This window comes from Clavelina lepadiformis, chromosome 1, assembly GCF_947623445.1.
Source record: "Clavelina lepadiformis chromosome 1, kaClaLepa1.1, whole genome shotgun sequence".
NCBI classification, from domain to species: domain Eukaryota; kingdom Metazoa; phylum Chordata; class Ascidiacea; order Aplousobranchia; family Clavelinidae; genus Clavelina; species Clavelina lepadiformis.
In genome coordinates this window covers 26,307,993-26,323,809 of record NC_135240.1, presented here as the reverse complement: position 1 = coordinate 26,323,809, position 15,817 = coordinate 26,307,993, and the positions used below count along the sequence as shown (strand labels likewise).

At 34.3% G+C, this 15,817-nt stretch overlaps 1 protein-coding gene across 3 annotated transcripts; it reads right to left on the bottom strand.

Moving 5' to 3' along the window:
• Positions 1 to 1,587: 1,587 nt before the first annotated feature.
• On the bottom strand, positions 1,588 to 14,594 carry LOC143467691 (transient receptor potential cation channel subfamily M member-like 2). 3 transcript variants are annotated; one of them, XM_076965058.1, is made up of 27 exons: positions 14,473 to 14,594; positions 12,860 to 12,994; positions 12,389 to 12,457; positions 11,793 to 11,976; positions 11,572 to 11,666; positions 11,333 to 11,425; positions 11,031 to 11,145; positions 10,823 to 10,890; positions 10,478 to 10,616; positions 10,233 to 10,388; positions 9,894 to 10,036; positions 9,499 to 9,653; positions 9,171 to 9,252; positions 8,785 to 8,943; positions 8,526 to 8,693; positions 8,244 to 8,415; positions 8,055 to 8,117; positions 7,851 to 7,907; positions 7,626 to 7,744; positions 6,649 to 6,789; positions 5,882 to 5,997; positions 5,438 to 5,576; positions 4,885 to 5,068; positions 4,290 to 4,434; positions 3,964 to 4,163; positions 2,844 to 2,955; positions 1,588 to 2,657 (listed from the first exon to the last, which is right to left on the bottom strand). In XM_076965058.1, exons 1-27 carry the CDS (start codon positions 14,512 to 14,514, stop codon positions 2,546 to 2,548), a joined length of 3,363 nt encoding a protein of 1,120 aa, XP_076821173.1. In that variant the 5' UTR covers positions 14,515 to 14,594; the 3' UTR covers positions 1,588 to 2,545. The 3 variants fall into 3 exon arrangements, with proteins under 3 accessions (XP_076821173.1, XP_076821172.1, XP_076821176.1); XM_076965057.1 differs by having other exon boundaries at positions 8,055 to 8,415; XM_076965061.1 differs by lacking the exon at positions 12,860 to 12,994 and having other exon boundaries at positions 8,055 to 8,415; positions 14,473 to 14,581.
• Between the last annotated feature and the right edge of the window lie 1,223 nt (positions 14,595 to 15,817).

Genomic DNA, 15,817 nt, shown 5'->3' with positions numbered 1-15,817 from the left:
TGTTATCGTTTAGCACCGCGCTATTGTTGTATATCGCCATTGGTTTGTTTTAGATGAGTTTTTAGATATATATTTAGAGGTATTGCACCCACCATGCGTGGCTTCGTACTGTTTAGTACGAAATATTTGTGCCACTTGTGATTCTTTTTTTGTTTTCTTAATGCGTTTTAGATATACGTACCTTGCAGGTTTCTTAGTAAGTTTCAGATGCACGTGATTTACACCTTTTACGCCCTCCCCTGTACAACTCTTGCCCAAAGCAGGTAACGCTGCTCGCGATCTCTTATCTCGCTACTAATTACGGTTAACTTCGCGGTGGTAAGGGGAACTCGATTCTTTCTACGTTTTGTTCTCGGTAAGGAGGACTGGCGCTTTTATTGACAGATAATGAACAACGTTGATTTTATTCTACACATGCTGAAGTGAATGTTATTAAAAGTTAGGTGAGCAGACATTGGTTATGTGACTATAGCCGTAAGATTGAGCTTGACAGTAGAAGTTATATCAAACGTTTATTAGTTATCACCAAACATTAATATTGAAAATCGATTGCCTGGGTTTTTACTGTCCAGTTTTAACAGGCGTATTTATGTACGACAGAAATGATAGGAAATTAAATCTTGTTCGTCAAACACGTTTTAAAATGTTGAATTTGTCTTTTTAAAATTTATTTTATGGCGCGTTGTTAAAAGGCCACCTGCAGTGACTTGCAACGTGCGATATGACGTCACCTATGCCTTAGTCGTCATTATTTTTACAATGATTCCGTCCAGCAATAGAATTCTTGATTACGTCATGCGTCTTATCGAATCCCGTTATAGATCACCGAACGAGATCATAATTAGCGATCGTGTAAGGAAAAATTATCGACACGAGGATCGTTTGTTTTTGATCTTTTGTTAGCGCCCAGCTTCATATAATTTCTTCCGCCAATGAAGTTTCATTGTTGTTCGTCTGCCTGTCTATCTATAGAAAAAAGTTACTGAAAAACTGCTGCCACTTGAATACTGTCAAAATTCCAGGCAAACTTCGCTATGATACAGAAAAACTCATGAAATTGCGGCCTTGATAAACCCCCCAGTGGTCTCACGCTGCCGGCGAAAACTCCTTCCTTCCTGTGTCTGTTTGTTCGTCTTATACGGGAGAGAGAGAGAGAGATGTGAAACCTTTTTCTTCAAAAGAGAAAAAGGGAATAACCTGAACAAACGTGAGAGAGAGAGAACGCCAACACCACTTGAAGTTAGTTGAACATTCAGTAATTGTTTCGTAAATTTACTTTATTTCGACAATTAAAACAATTTTAACTTGGGAAAATGTTGTGTTTTCTATACCTATCTTTTCGGTTTGTGTTGATCGTTGCAATAAACAAAAAACTCAACATTAACCAGCCTTTTATGACTTACAGTCATGGCGTCTGCCCAAATTTTCCAAATCAGCAAACAAACAGTGGTTAACTAGCATACTAGCACTACTAGGTTCTAGCAAAGCTAGCATACGCACTAGATTGACTAGAGCTAACTTTGATAGCAGATCAGCACTCTGCTAATTTAAGCTGTGGCAGTAATTTTTATGTATCATTATTTACAATTCTATTTTACTATTTTATTTCATTTTTATTATATATAGTATAGTTAGTGGCTCAAGAACATTTAATTATATTAAACAATTGTCAAAAACAAATCTTATGGTACGTTACTGCATGCCAAATCGGCATGTGATAAAGACATCATAAATTAGCAACATATAAAAGAAAACAAACAACAATATTGTCTCGTCACAAACCAAAATACATTGGTGAAATAGCTTTTATACAACTTTGTTCAGAAATTGAGCGAAAACTTAAACGGCTCAGCAGAAAAATGACGAAAAACGGAAAGCGTATTTTTGCTGAGTTCCTTTGAAAATAAATCCTGTTGACGTTCTTAATGGTGTCGGGAGTTACTGTTGACATTTACCAACCATTAAAAAATTTTCAACAAAGATCAACACAAAACGTTTCATTGTAGCACAACTAAGCAAAATTTAAGAAACGGTCGGTGACTGTTACAACATTGTAACCAACTGAAGCCAATACACATACAAAAACATTCAATGTCAAAAATAATATGGTTTCATTTAGAGTCTGTATTTTCTTATCTGTATATAAGTCTGTGTCTTGTATTTGAGTTTATGTGATACAGTAGCTTTCATATAAAGCCATAAAAAGCATAAAAATAAACCCAAACACTATTTAAAAGAGCTGCAAAAAAATACATATCATAAATGGCTGCTAATACAATTTTTGATGGAAACATCCCAAGTTAGTAAAATCGCAAAAAGCCTTTTTGTATAAAATAATGACTAAACATCTCTGATATAAGACTAGAATTAAAAACCATAAACAATTCACAAAAAATGATGCAATTACGATATTGAGCAAATAACAACCATTATAACCTGAAACTGTGTTATTGAAGAAAAAGGTACAGACATTAATAAGCTAATTTCATTAACATTTGAGTTAGGCGTATTTATAGATATGTAATGATTTGATCGTGAAAACTGATTAAGGTTTTTCAGTTACCAAAAAGTCGGAACCATTTCTTATTGAATTGCTTTTCTCTTGATGTTGAATTCTCATCTGAATTGAATTCAACATGATTGCAAGTTTGTCCAATCTATAACGTCATAAGTTGAGGAATAAGCTTCGATTGTTCTCGTCATTGTTATGATCGACATATAGTTAAAAATTTAATAATTGTGATTATAATAAACAAGGTCAGCTATAAAAAAGAGTCTGTAATCTCATTTGTAAATTGTTTAAAAAATATACAGAAAGAATTTCACAGAAAATTGTGTGAAACCTGTGTGGAACATCCGCCTCCAGCTCTTTTCTTTCCTTTTCAAGATACTCCTGCGTCATTTCCTGCTCCCAAACCACAAGGTTTTGAAGGTCAATTCCGGCGATTATTTTTTCTGAAATGACAGCGAAATGCCATTCAATTTTAATATTCCGGTTTAACTGTAGTACTTATTTGTTGCATAACTTCTTTCGGACTGCAGTCTTATGTTGTTAAAACGTAGGTTTCTGACATATGATTAGCCGTTATATATGTATGCCAATAACAACTGCATTTTGTAGAGGTAAAAATAAATTAAAGATTAATTGCTACAGCAATCAATGCTGAAAAACAGTAACGTTTTTATAAGATCTATTATAAAAATAAAATAAAAAGTGAAAATAGGGAAAATAAAGTATAACAGACGCTATTGACGTCGGATTGAAATCAAAATGGTCAGATTAATTCCATTAAAGCAATGAGTTTATGTTTTTTTCTAAATTCGATTAAATTAAATCTTAATCTTATTCCATGCAATAATTGTATTAACTAGGGATGGGCCGATACGAACCCAAACCCGAATAGATTCGCAGCATATCGTCTTTTTGGTAGATTCAGGTGAACACGATTACCAACAATGGCAAACCCGAATACAATATTACTTATAAATTTGCTGATTTTGGTAAAAAATGATGATCTAGTTTCCCGACGACGCTAAAATAGAGTCAGCAATACTTACAATGAAGGTCGTTTTCATAATGACTTTGCTTTTTCAATCGTTTTCTAAACACTATTTTTTGAAAAAAAGCGATTTATTTATCGATTATGTCATGTTACAAGCAAGATTTGAAAACTTTTTTTTTACATGTTATTGTTTGATTCTAATACGAATAGATTCGGAATTCGTTCGTGTCGACCTTCAAGATATTCCGGTTCGCACGAACCCGAATAATCTTCCTCGCAGCACATTCTTAGTATTAACCAATTCATTTCGTTTCGTTTTCGTGTTTCTTTCTTTATTCTTTAATGAAATTATCAGGCCTGTTAATATGTTACCCACCTTTTCAAATACCTAATCTCACTTTAAGTTTTTGGAATAAATACGGGATGGACCCACTACTTTTAAACCGGAGCTCCAACTCACCAAACGCGTTGAATTTTGTTCGTGACTTTTGGCAGCCGTTGCAAGTGAACCGAGCAACCCATGCGATGATCCTATAAAGGTAGTAGAAAATGTTCAGTGGAGCTACCAAGCAAGGGTAGTGGTAATACTCCTCGACCAGTTGATACTGCTGAAACTTCCAAATGACGTCGGTCTTGCAAATCAGTTTATCGAAGGTGTAGCTGCAATTCGTAAAGCATTGTACTGTACCCGTCATTACTTTGTAGTATATTTTACTGAAAGCACTATTCAAAAGATTTATGTGAATGCTTTTGATTAACTGATGTGATTGAAAAAAAGAAAAAAACCTGAACATGGCGATGAGAAAGTTAAGCAGAAGCACACTGACAAGCAACATGTAAATTCCAAGTAAAATTGGCACAAATTCACTTTTATTTGGACAAACGCGATCAGTCGATGGAATGGAATCATTGCAGTGGTATGTATTGTCTTCTGTAAAAGTACAATGATAACAAAAAATGGTTAAATCACAGCTGTTATGATAAAAGCAATTGATTTGTCCTGTATTGTATTGGTTATCGTAACTCGATGTATCAGTATCATACCCAAGATAATAACTTAATACTCTTAAGTCATCGCTTTAGGTAAGAAGCTAAAATAACCAAATTGTTTCTTTCATTGCGAGTACTGTATAGGCCTAACTCGATTTTAGACTATTTGCATTGCAGTTGTTTTGTCGTTATTGATATTCTTGCTTTATAATTCACTTTGCATGGAGTCATGATTCCGATTTTAGTGAAATCTATTATTGTTTTACATGAAAATGAATGTTTTAAAACCAATTTGGTATGTTTTGCTGTATTCTTGATTTGATGACGATAATCCAGAGATGATTCACCATGTATCAAATACTTAACAAAATAATGAATGCATTTATTGTACTTTCATCGTAGTCCACTTCATCCAAGGATAATTCCCCATAAATATGCCAATAAGGCCTCGTAATTATTCCTTTAAACACCTCTCCTACGTTTCTTTCCTTTGGGAAAAGTAGAGCTTGGCTGCTCACGCCATAAGCAAACAGGATAATTGCCCAAATAAAAAGAAATGTACCAAGGTCTTTCATCTGTAAATGCATTATGTCAATTATTTAGTTATAGATACTTTCAAATTCTACTATGTGTTAACGATGTTGTTCGCGATGTTCATATACTGTTGACACTATCCACATTTTATATTGTCCTTATTTATTATAGCATGCTGTATGTCCGTATTTCTATGCCTACAGTTAAAGCTATTGTAAGCAATATTTTACAATATTGTGATGAATGACAATATTTAGTTAGATAATTGCAACCTATGCAAGAAAATGACTCATCAAGGTGGCCTATAGGCCATTTAAGAGAATTTGTTTAATTACAGCTGACTAAACGCAAGTAATAAAAAACTGTAGTATTGCTTCTTTATAGGTTCTTGATATTGAAAACAACCTCACCATCCTTGTCACCATCAAAAGCTTGGGTCCAAGACTTCCGTGTACTCTAAAGAGGCTGAATAGCCGCATTGTATAAATACAGAATGAACATGCCAGGAGTTCTCTTCCCGCGTAGTTATCATGTACGTCATTGGATAGGCTACAAAATAAATTAAATTAAGAAGTATATGTCACGTAACTAAAATGGAATGCAAAAAAAAGCGTACAGAAATAACATGCGCTATATGTTACATCTGCCTCAATTACACTGCCCAACCAAAAAGTTAATTTAATTTTTTAAAGGTTTGTTTGATAATACTGTAATTGATGTAGACTTTGTGTTCATTATCACTATTTTACCAGGCCTCGAGTGATAAGAAACCATTGCTCATTTTAATTCTTGTAAAGTATTTTTTCAGTCAGGAAATAAAGATTATGATATACTGTATCACACCGAAGGTTCACCTTAAAAAAATTCCTGGAAAAAAAAAGTAGAAAGCGATTACATCCAAGATGTTTTCCGGTTCACTTATCCACATCACTACTTTTTTCCATAACACTTTGCTTTTAGTACGATATATCTGAAGACATAATACCAAAATTATCAAATTATTACCACAATCAATAACATTATCACACTAAGCTACTTTTATACTTAACCCTATCCAAACCGGGCTCGCGACTTTACTGTTTTAACTAGGTGTGGCCGACACTGCACACGCATTTTCAATCGTTAATTACTCGTAAACTATACGTAGCAAACTGATCGGATTTTTACAGGTTAGTAGCAAAAACATCTGGCTTCCTGTATACATCATAATTGTAAAACTAAAGAAAGTGAATTTAGTGTAAATTAAGTGTTTCTAAAAGTGATGTGCGGAAAACCAGCTGACCGCGAGAGGAGAACGCAAGAGAATAGTTAGTCGAGTTAGTGGTGCTTAAATGAGTAAACGAAAACGATTCGCTTCAATGCGGAGAGACAGCAAAATTATGAAAATATGACAATATCTCAAAAATTACAAAATCCAACTTTATAAAACAAACATGGACATATAGCTGAACATTTTTTAGGAAAAGTCACCAAATTTCAAGTTTCTACAGCAAACACGTTTCTACAGCAACTCTACGCCACGTTTTGCTGTGACTGTGTGCAGAAGAAGCCACACCTAGTGAAAATAGGGTTAAGATGCTTAAGTTATCGAGGCAATCACAAAGTGATCATATATCCTTACTTCATGAAATTCATCGATTGCAATGGCGGTTGTCCAACCTAACAGGATCCAATGTGAGTGTATGCACGATCCGTGACAAGTGCCATTAAGATCACGATCAAAATCAAAGACAATGTTGTAGGCGAAGAAAAGCAAGAAACCCTACGTTCAAAAAATATACTACTTCAGTATAAGGCAACCTATCACAGCAACTACAACAACTGATACAGGTACTATTAAAACGTTAAGCAACATACAAAATCGTTATCAAAGTAACTTTAACATTATGTTTTACATGTCTGGTGTAAAATTTTAGTTGCACGAAAATGCGGTCTTTTCCGTTCGTTTATGTTTAGTAAGCGTATACTATATGGTGACTATTATCTGCACGCTGTTGCATAACGTGGGCAAAATGGTCTGGGATTTTTGTCCATGTCAATGCGGTATTTATTGGTTTATTTGTTTACTTATGATTTATTTTCATTTGCAGATTAACAAGCATTAGAATTAGATTAACAAAGTTCAGTAAACGGTGCCAAGCATGTACAAATTGTTGCTATGATCGTGGTCTGAATGGTGTGCGCAAGAATAATGGTACGTTTTGGAAAATCTTAATCCATTTTGAACTTTGACCAACACTGAATTTGAAGTCATTAGATTAGTTATCAGTTATTTGGTGAGAGATTCGTCCAAGTTTTCCTATTAGTTTTTATTCGATTAAATTACAAAGAATGGTTGTGTTTTTCTTACGCTCGCACTTCCTCGAATAAAAACCGGTTAGCAATAAGACTAAGCGTGACCAGAAGATGCCTGAATCGTACATTCAGAAATGCATGGTGTATTAACTTGACAACTATTTCTTTTTTTCAATCCAGACAACAAACAGCAAACTAGGGGAAATCTTTGTTATAGTGAGACTTTTAAAAGCAAGATTAAGTAGGTTATTTTTAAAACTCCATGTAAGCCTTAAGAAGTAAAGAATTAAAATATTTACTCACCACAAAAAATAAGACATGCATGATGAACTTTACCAATGGAGCTTGATAAAAAGCATAAATTTTTTCCCTTACTGTCATGCTGTTTGGCAATGTTTTTGTCAATCTACTCAGTGTGCCGCCTAGATCAAGGCAAAAGGTTCATAAATTTACTTGTGATAAAAATGCTTGATTACAAATTTAAAGTTTGATGAAAAGCCTAAATTTGCCAGCCATGATTAAATTTACCATTGCTAAGAATGGTTTGCTTTCTGTCATTGGCTTCAACGTCCATTTCGAAAGATTCTATAAATTAAAAGATATACTTACTATGTACTGTAAACCCAATTGCTTTCAAATTTTTATGGTGAACAAAAGTCAGGCTAAGTATAAATTTGATCGAAAAGTATCAAAGGTTTTGTACATTATAAAGTATCAATTTAAATAAGTTACCATTTGTAACAGAATATTTTAAACCCCTGGTATTGGACGCATTGGTGTTTGATGCACTTTCTTCTAAAATCGAATTGACAATCGTGCAAAAACAAAACATGTTTTTATATTTTATTAGAAGTATATAAAGCCAAATATCGAGTGCATCACCGCGTAAAACATGCATTGAAGTAGGCATTAAAATTTTACCTGTTTTTCCTTCAAATTCTACAAGCAATGGAATAAAAATTGGTAAAATAAACGACACCAATAATTTAATCCAAAACAAAACCCTAAAAAAATATCCACCCCTGGGCTGTACAATTCCACGTAACCAGGTTTTATGCAAATGCCAATGGACCGCGGCATGCGCCATAATGTCCTGAAAATAAAACACGAGTCTACACATGTGTCACAATTTTTTACTATTTCATTTACTATGTGTAGTATTTAGTATACCAATTGCGCATAAAGTTTTGCTACAAAACTTACAAAGTCCATGCAACCCACTGCCAGTTGCAAGCAAGTTTTATTTCCCCAATTATGAAGTTTTCGAGTGAGTGAAATGGCCGTCCGATCTGCATTTTGCTCAAAACACTTTGTAAGAATTCCTTCAGCAAGGTTACGATATGCTGATGCGTGATCTTTGTATTCCTTTTTCTTAAACAATCATGAGTTATAAAATTAGTTTTAGAAATACTCGTGTTTTCCATTTTTTGTAACTTTTACACGCTTTTCAAAAAATTCCAACCCATTCTGTTTGATCCGAATGACCAGCCAGGTGAATGAGCATACTACTGGCAACAATAGCTGCTGGCAGTTGATCTTCTGACATTGCATCCCATAATATCCTCGATGTAGTTCTTCTGTTGAGTAGCACAGCCCATTTGAAAAGTTCTCTGAGAGCCCACTAAAAATTAAGCAAAAATTGTTGTCTACGTCATCATCGTATAATACCTGATGTTTTTTGTTTATTTCACACATAGTTTGTAGGTTTGACGTTGCAGTTTAGTTCATGAAAACAACAGCTATGGATGAAAATCGATCATCAAAAAATGGAGTTCATATGAACAGGATTTTTATCATGATTTTTATGCTTTAACCATTTAGTACTGAATTGAATCATTGGTTCACAACCTTGTGATCGGCTGCCGAAGTGATTTTTGTTGAAGCCGCATCAGTCTGCGTGCGCTTCACTTTCATCAGTGACGTGAAAGTTCTGTGAGTTTCAAAAGTGTTTTTAAAACACGTTTCTAGCATTGTAGTTGTTGTTATTTACAAAATCAGTACGTCATAGTTTAAAATTAAACGGTAAAAGAAAAACGTTTTAGCATGTTATGGTAGAGAGTAAAAATGTATTTTCTTACTGAGATAGAAATGCAAAGAAAAATATATTAAGTGAAAAACACAATAGTTATGGTTATTTTTTAGACGGAAAAATTATACTTTTCTTCTAAGCCTATACCTGTCATAGTCCCATTCTTTGCGGCCCATGAAGTTGGACAAGGGCGTGTTTTGTTTGACACAAGTAACATACAAATTTGTAACATCGTTCGGGGTCAGACACTCGATCAACCTCACATTCCAATCCAGAAACATCTTAATGAAGTCAGTCCGGTCCTGTAACGTTCAACTGATATTTAGAGCGTAGATAATAATCGTTAATGTTTAGGCTGAGTGTTACAATAAACTATATCGCTTTTTCATTCTTCGTTGTACAGTACAACAGGTACACACGAAATGCACTTAGGTACTGTACAACAGTATTACTTATTGTACAAACTAGAGTAAAAATAACCTCGCCAATCGTAACGAATTCTTTTTATAAATGTACAAAGGGATATTAAACATTGTAAAAACCTCTTGCAATGCTTGCTTGAAAAATGGCCACAATTCCTCATCGCTAATCTCAGCCCCTTCAGTTAAGATACGTGTCTTGGCAAACTCACAGCGATCCCATTCCATGGCAAGTTTTAAAAGATGCTTTGTGGAAAATTCTTGATCTGTGTTTGAAGTATGAAACATGGACCAGATATTGTTAGGCACCAAATATTAACATGGACCCACTTTTCAAGATTTTTAGAAATACTTCCATATATAGTATAGTTCGACTTTACATTTACCTGCTATAAGTGCTTCCAGAACAGTTTCATCTAATTAATTTTTGTTAAGATTGAAGTTTACTCGACCACTTTTTACCTTTGATAAGTGCTTTAAGAACCGATTGATCCAAGTCTGCAAAGGATCCATCATCGTCAGTGAAGAAGATGGTCATGTGCTGCTTCATCTTTATGCAATCTTTGGCCAACTCAGTCCATCTTGCAAGATCAGCTGGGCTGTGTTCTATTTCTTCATCTAAAGTGAATTCGTGAACTACAATTTCTTGCATTTCCAATGATTGGTAAGCTACTTGCACCTAAAATTCTAAATCAAAAAAACTTTACCTGCCGACAAATCTCCTATTTTGTCTTTTGTTACTGCCTTGTGGGATCTGTTGTATAAATTAGAAAGAATGCCGGCACAACCTTTAGATTCAGCAATGACAATAACAGGCGTTTTATTCTTCAAAGCTTGATGTACTGCCTAAAAACAGAAAAATGTTTGTAATAGAGAGAAAATATTTTCGAAAACTAGTTGTTTAGTGAGCGACAAAGAATTTAGATCTATTCTGTAATATTGTAGTAATGTTCTGTGATGTAATGTAAAGTTTCAGCTCTCTTAATCCTGTCAGGATTTAATTTACGAAAATGTACGTAAACAAAGTTTCACTTGGTAATTAAAAAGAATACCTTCAGAGATTCAAATCCACCATTCAACAAAAGGCACACTAATGGAACCTTATTTCCAACTTTTTGTGCTAAATAATCATGCAAGACAAGACGTTTTATAGGGTAATGCATAATTAATCATGGTTATTAATAAAATACTTGCGTATCGTCAAAGGCCAAAACACTCACAAAAGAAGATAGTGACAGTGACTGTGCAAACTTTACATACATATAAGATGTTCCAACTTGGCACGTGGTTCCGCGAGCGCGAAACGCTGACCATCCTCAATTAATATGAAGTGGGTGTGGTTTTTTTGCAAGCTGTTTACACGGCGAGATTCATACTACATACGCAAACAATCATCGCTTTGGTAAAAGATTATTCCGCACTTATTTAACCAACTACTTTTGCTTTACAACGAACCAAGTAAAAAAACACTTTAGGTTGTTGTATAGCCATATGTAGGATATTGTAAGCTTACCAATCATAGATATTAGAATATAAGTAAACATTTAATTTAAGCAAAGAACCTGGATACAAACGTCACTTTCACCGAAAGATTCTTCATATAATTTAGCATTGTCGCTCACATCACCGAAAGTAGCGACACCAAGTGTTGTGATCTTTTTAAATTAAAGTTCAATTCATTGGGTTGGCTAGTTCATAGATATATCAGCAATCGAAGTTTACATATTCAAATATGACATAATATTAGCTTTATGGTGACTCTGTAACTCTAAAACTTTCGCGTTTTAGATAAATAACTTACCGCCTGGTCCTTATTGGCACTAGTATATTGATCAACCGTTTCGCCAATCAGTTTTACCACGCTTGAATTGGTCCCACTGGTTAATATCCAACCACCTTTACCGAAATATAGAGAAAATTGAAAGTGATTAAAACATTGTTGTCACCTTTCTTTAACAACAGGTATAGATGCATAACTAGAGCATTAAACTATGAAGGTTTTGCCTTGTATGTATTAGATACCTGTTTGTAGCGCTATCTTATTTACACTGGTTCGGAATTCCTTTGTCATTCCAGAAGTTATGACAAACTCATCCCCACCTCCCCCTGCAATGGAGAGTATCACGGATGGAGCAGTCAGGTTCCATTTCTTTGATATAATTTCATGAATTGTCTCTGGGGTGGAGTCTTTGGACACAATGGCGTACTAAAAGGTGCAGAAATTATTTGCTTGAATGATTATAGTCAAAAATGACCTCTGTGACGATACAATTGAAGTTTCTTTTGAACACTCGAATGGACGAGATTTTAAAAATAATTTCGGAGGATTTTCTAGGTTTCAAAAATTGCTATGCACCATTTTAAACAATTGTATTGCTGTTAGACTGTGCCCAGTTCTCATTAATACAGCAATTACTTGTTTAAGTGGCTGCCACTTCACGTAAAGCCAAACCAAAATGTCACATATGGAATTGTAAATTATGCATTTTCAAAGCTAAGTAAGAAAGAAAGATTGTACAACAACGTGAAAGCTTTGTGTGGGAGTGAAGTTAGTATTCTTCATAGTTAAAATATGTAATGGAATTATAAGAAACAGAGAGAAAATTGTGAATTCTTACATGAGCCGTAGTTTCACGGTTTCCATCAAATTGTAATTTTCCAAAGCGAGGAAGAGATTTCATGGAAATCTGTGAAACAGTAAAATATAAAAAATCGAATTCCAAAAGTCAAGCTTTGAAAAGAGACAATAGGCTATATAAGCTTAGGCTACCCTTGCACAAATATAGAATAAATGACAAATACCGTCTACATAGGATAAACAAATTAATATAACACACGAAAGATGGTTTAGCATGAACATCTGTGTTGTTATGAAGCACTTTTCCGACTTATATTTAATGATTATTTCACATCAATAAACTCTCAATTGCAGGAACTTTTTGCGCGCATTTATTCGCACCTTTTCCGTTGTTGTAATTTTCTTTTTTTTTCCTTTTTTTCATTAAAAATAAAAGCTATGTGACAGAACTGTTGCTCACAGTGACACAAAACTTGAAAAAGGGTTGTATTGTGAATTGTCAAAAACTTACCTGTAGCGAGACCGGTGGCGATGTTACTGGTATATTCAAAACAGAGAGAAAATTGGGACTTCTTTCGTCAGCCGTAGTTTCACGGTTTCCATCAGATTGTAATTTTCCAAAGCGAGGAAGAGAGTTCTCGGAAATCTGTGAAACAGTAAAATATAAAAAATCGAATTCCAAAAATCAAGCTTTGAAAAGAGACAATAGGCTATATAAAGCTTACCCTTGCACAAATATGGAATAAATGACAAATGCCGTCTACATAGGATAAACAAATTAATATAACACACGAAAGATGGTTTAGCATGAACATCTGTGTTGTTATGAAGCACTTTTCCGACTTATATTTAATGTTTATTTCACATCAATAAACTCTCAACTGCAGGAACTTTTTGCGCGCATTTATTCGCACCTTTTCCGTTGTTGTAATTTTCTTTTTTCCTTTTTCTTTATTAAAAATTTAAAGCTATGTGACAGAGCTACATTGACAACCAATGTTGAGAGTATGTTGGCGGCTGGTGTATAGAAAAAATTATTAAAATGATGTGATTCGACTGCCCAAGATAAGGCATTATCAACGCTTTCCGCAAGAGCAATTTCAAAAGTTTTGTTAAATTTCTTTTAAACATTTTTCAATCGCATATTTTGTGATTGCATATTAACAGAACATATTTGATTGATTATCGCATTATTTTGAAACGCTTTAATACTGGAGAAAATATTAGCCTACGGATTGTATCTATTTTGCTAATTCAACCTGTTGGATTTGCTCCGTAGGCCTCGACGCCATCATGCATATAAGCAAAAAGAATATTGTCACTGTCACTATCACAATAACGTTTTACATTTAGCTTAACGAATGTTATGTAGTAACGCATTGTTTTCACTGAATTTTTTTTTACTTGTTGTTTGTCGAGTGTAATCATTACATTTTTTGTAATCACGATACATCTCCGCTCAAGCTATAGTGTCATTGTGTGCATGTGTTTTAATTGGGCGCTGATTATGTGCTTCTAGTCAAGCAGTCAAGCATTTGGGGAGTTAGTTTTTTCAGTGAAGTACTATGCTATGCCTACTATGCCTGCTATGTGCCAAGTAGTGATTTTTTGCGAACAACTTTCTGTAGGTTAAGGAGCGGTATAAGAAAGCGATTTAGTCACAGATGAGAAACTGGCGAAACGCAAATTTAACTCACTTTTCTAAACCGCCGAGAACGTCTTTTAGCAGAGGCAACGTTGTGAATGCGGCGTTTTACAAAAAACTTTTTCACAAATATGTTTTCAAATATGATTGCAAAAAAAGTAGTATCACAAAAAGCAGTCAAAAGATTTATGCTTGAAAAAGTGTCTTTTGTGTTGTATTGTTTGTACCTGACAGTTTATTTAATTATATTAAACCAAAGCTTTTACTATAAGTCTAATTGCATATAAACACAGTTGCTTCACAGACTCCATGCTGTGCAAGTATATGAGCTAGAAAAGTTTCTAGCATATCAAAGGTTCGCACTGTTTCGAACGTTCCAGTTACGCAAGTCATTACAACCCCATCTCTAATCCGTTAAAAAAGTCACAGTGATACAAAAACTTAAAAAAGGGTTGTATTGCGAATTGTCAAAAAGTTACCTGTGGCGAGACCGGTGGCGATGTTGATACTGTTTCAGCCATCTTGAATGCAATGAGCGATTCAAACAAAAAACCACTTTTGCTTTTTAACTCAATGAAAATATTCCTAAATGCCAGAAAAAGTAAATCTAAAAAAGTGAAAGAGAAATAGCATTATTAACAAAACGTTTCAATTGAAAGACTGCAATATGGAGCATAGGTATAGTGCTGAAATGCATCTATTTGCAGTTATGTTGCTTTTAGCGCGCTCGTATGACAAATATACATTTTACTTCTTCACCAAAGTTGTTTATTACAAAGATGGAAATAAAAATAATTAATCTAGTGGCAAATTCTATTCTACTACTGCTACTGTTCTACTACTACATGAAGTAACTAGAGTACATAGATGTAGTAATTATAGAAAACTATAGTTGCAACAACTAATAAAAGTCTTCCGTCACCGCCTATAAATGTCTTTTCTCTGCGGCAAAGCGAAAAAAGGTTTAAGTGCCATAATTGCACAAAACGCACGAAACTGGTAAAAAATGCAATGTTGATCTCCCAAATCATTTTCGGTTTCAAGTACAGAGCTAAAGAATTTCCTGTGTAACGCATAAATATTAGTTTGCTTCAGCGTATTCTATCTGGTAAAAAGGAAAATTGGCAGACAATATTGACCTTGAATTTTTGGGGTCGCTCCGCGAAGTTTTGGTTTCCATATAATCAAGTTGTTTTTTGTTCTTTCTTTGAACTTTGCACGCTATTTAACTTTAGCTGAAGACGTGGTGCAATCAGAGCGGGACATATTATAGCTTGGAATTATCTTTACTTGATAAGATATAAAAGTGCATTAGTTTTGAATAGTACGGCATTCGAATCACTTATTGGCCAATGTACACAATAAAATATCTGCTAGCTTAAGGGTCCTTCTCGCGCGGTAACATTTCGTCGTATGAAGACATCTTTGCATTGCGTTCATTTGACGTTTTTACATTGCGTGACGCTGACGGAAAGACATTTCATTGCATTGCACTTTCCACTATGGTTGCACCTTTGAATGAGCGATAAAAATTTTGTATTGAGTTGTTTTCACGACATGCGACTGCATATAGATTTGATAAATTGATTTGGTTTTTCTTTAAATTTGATGAGGTTTTGCGTTAAAGTCTGTAAGTTTCTTGGGTATGTACACTAACTTTCAGAAGGATGTTTTGCTGAGAAAAATTGAATTTTCTTGTGTTGGGTACAGCTAAGATATATTAATTTCTTAATGCACGCACATTTGTAAAGCGTCGATGCCAAAATAGATTTAACAGACTCTCAGGTGAAGCGTAAATTGCAGTGGTTTCATTTAGCATCATAA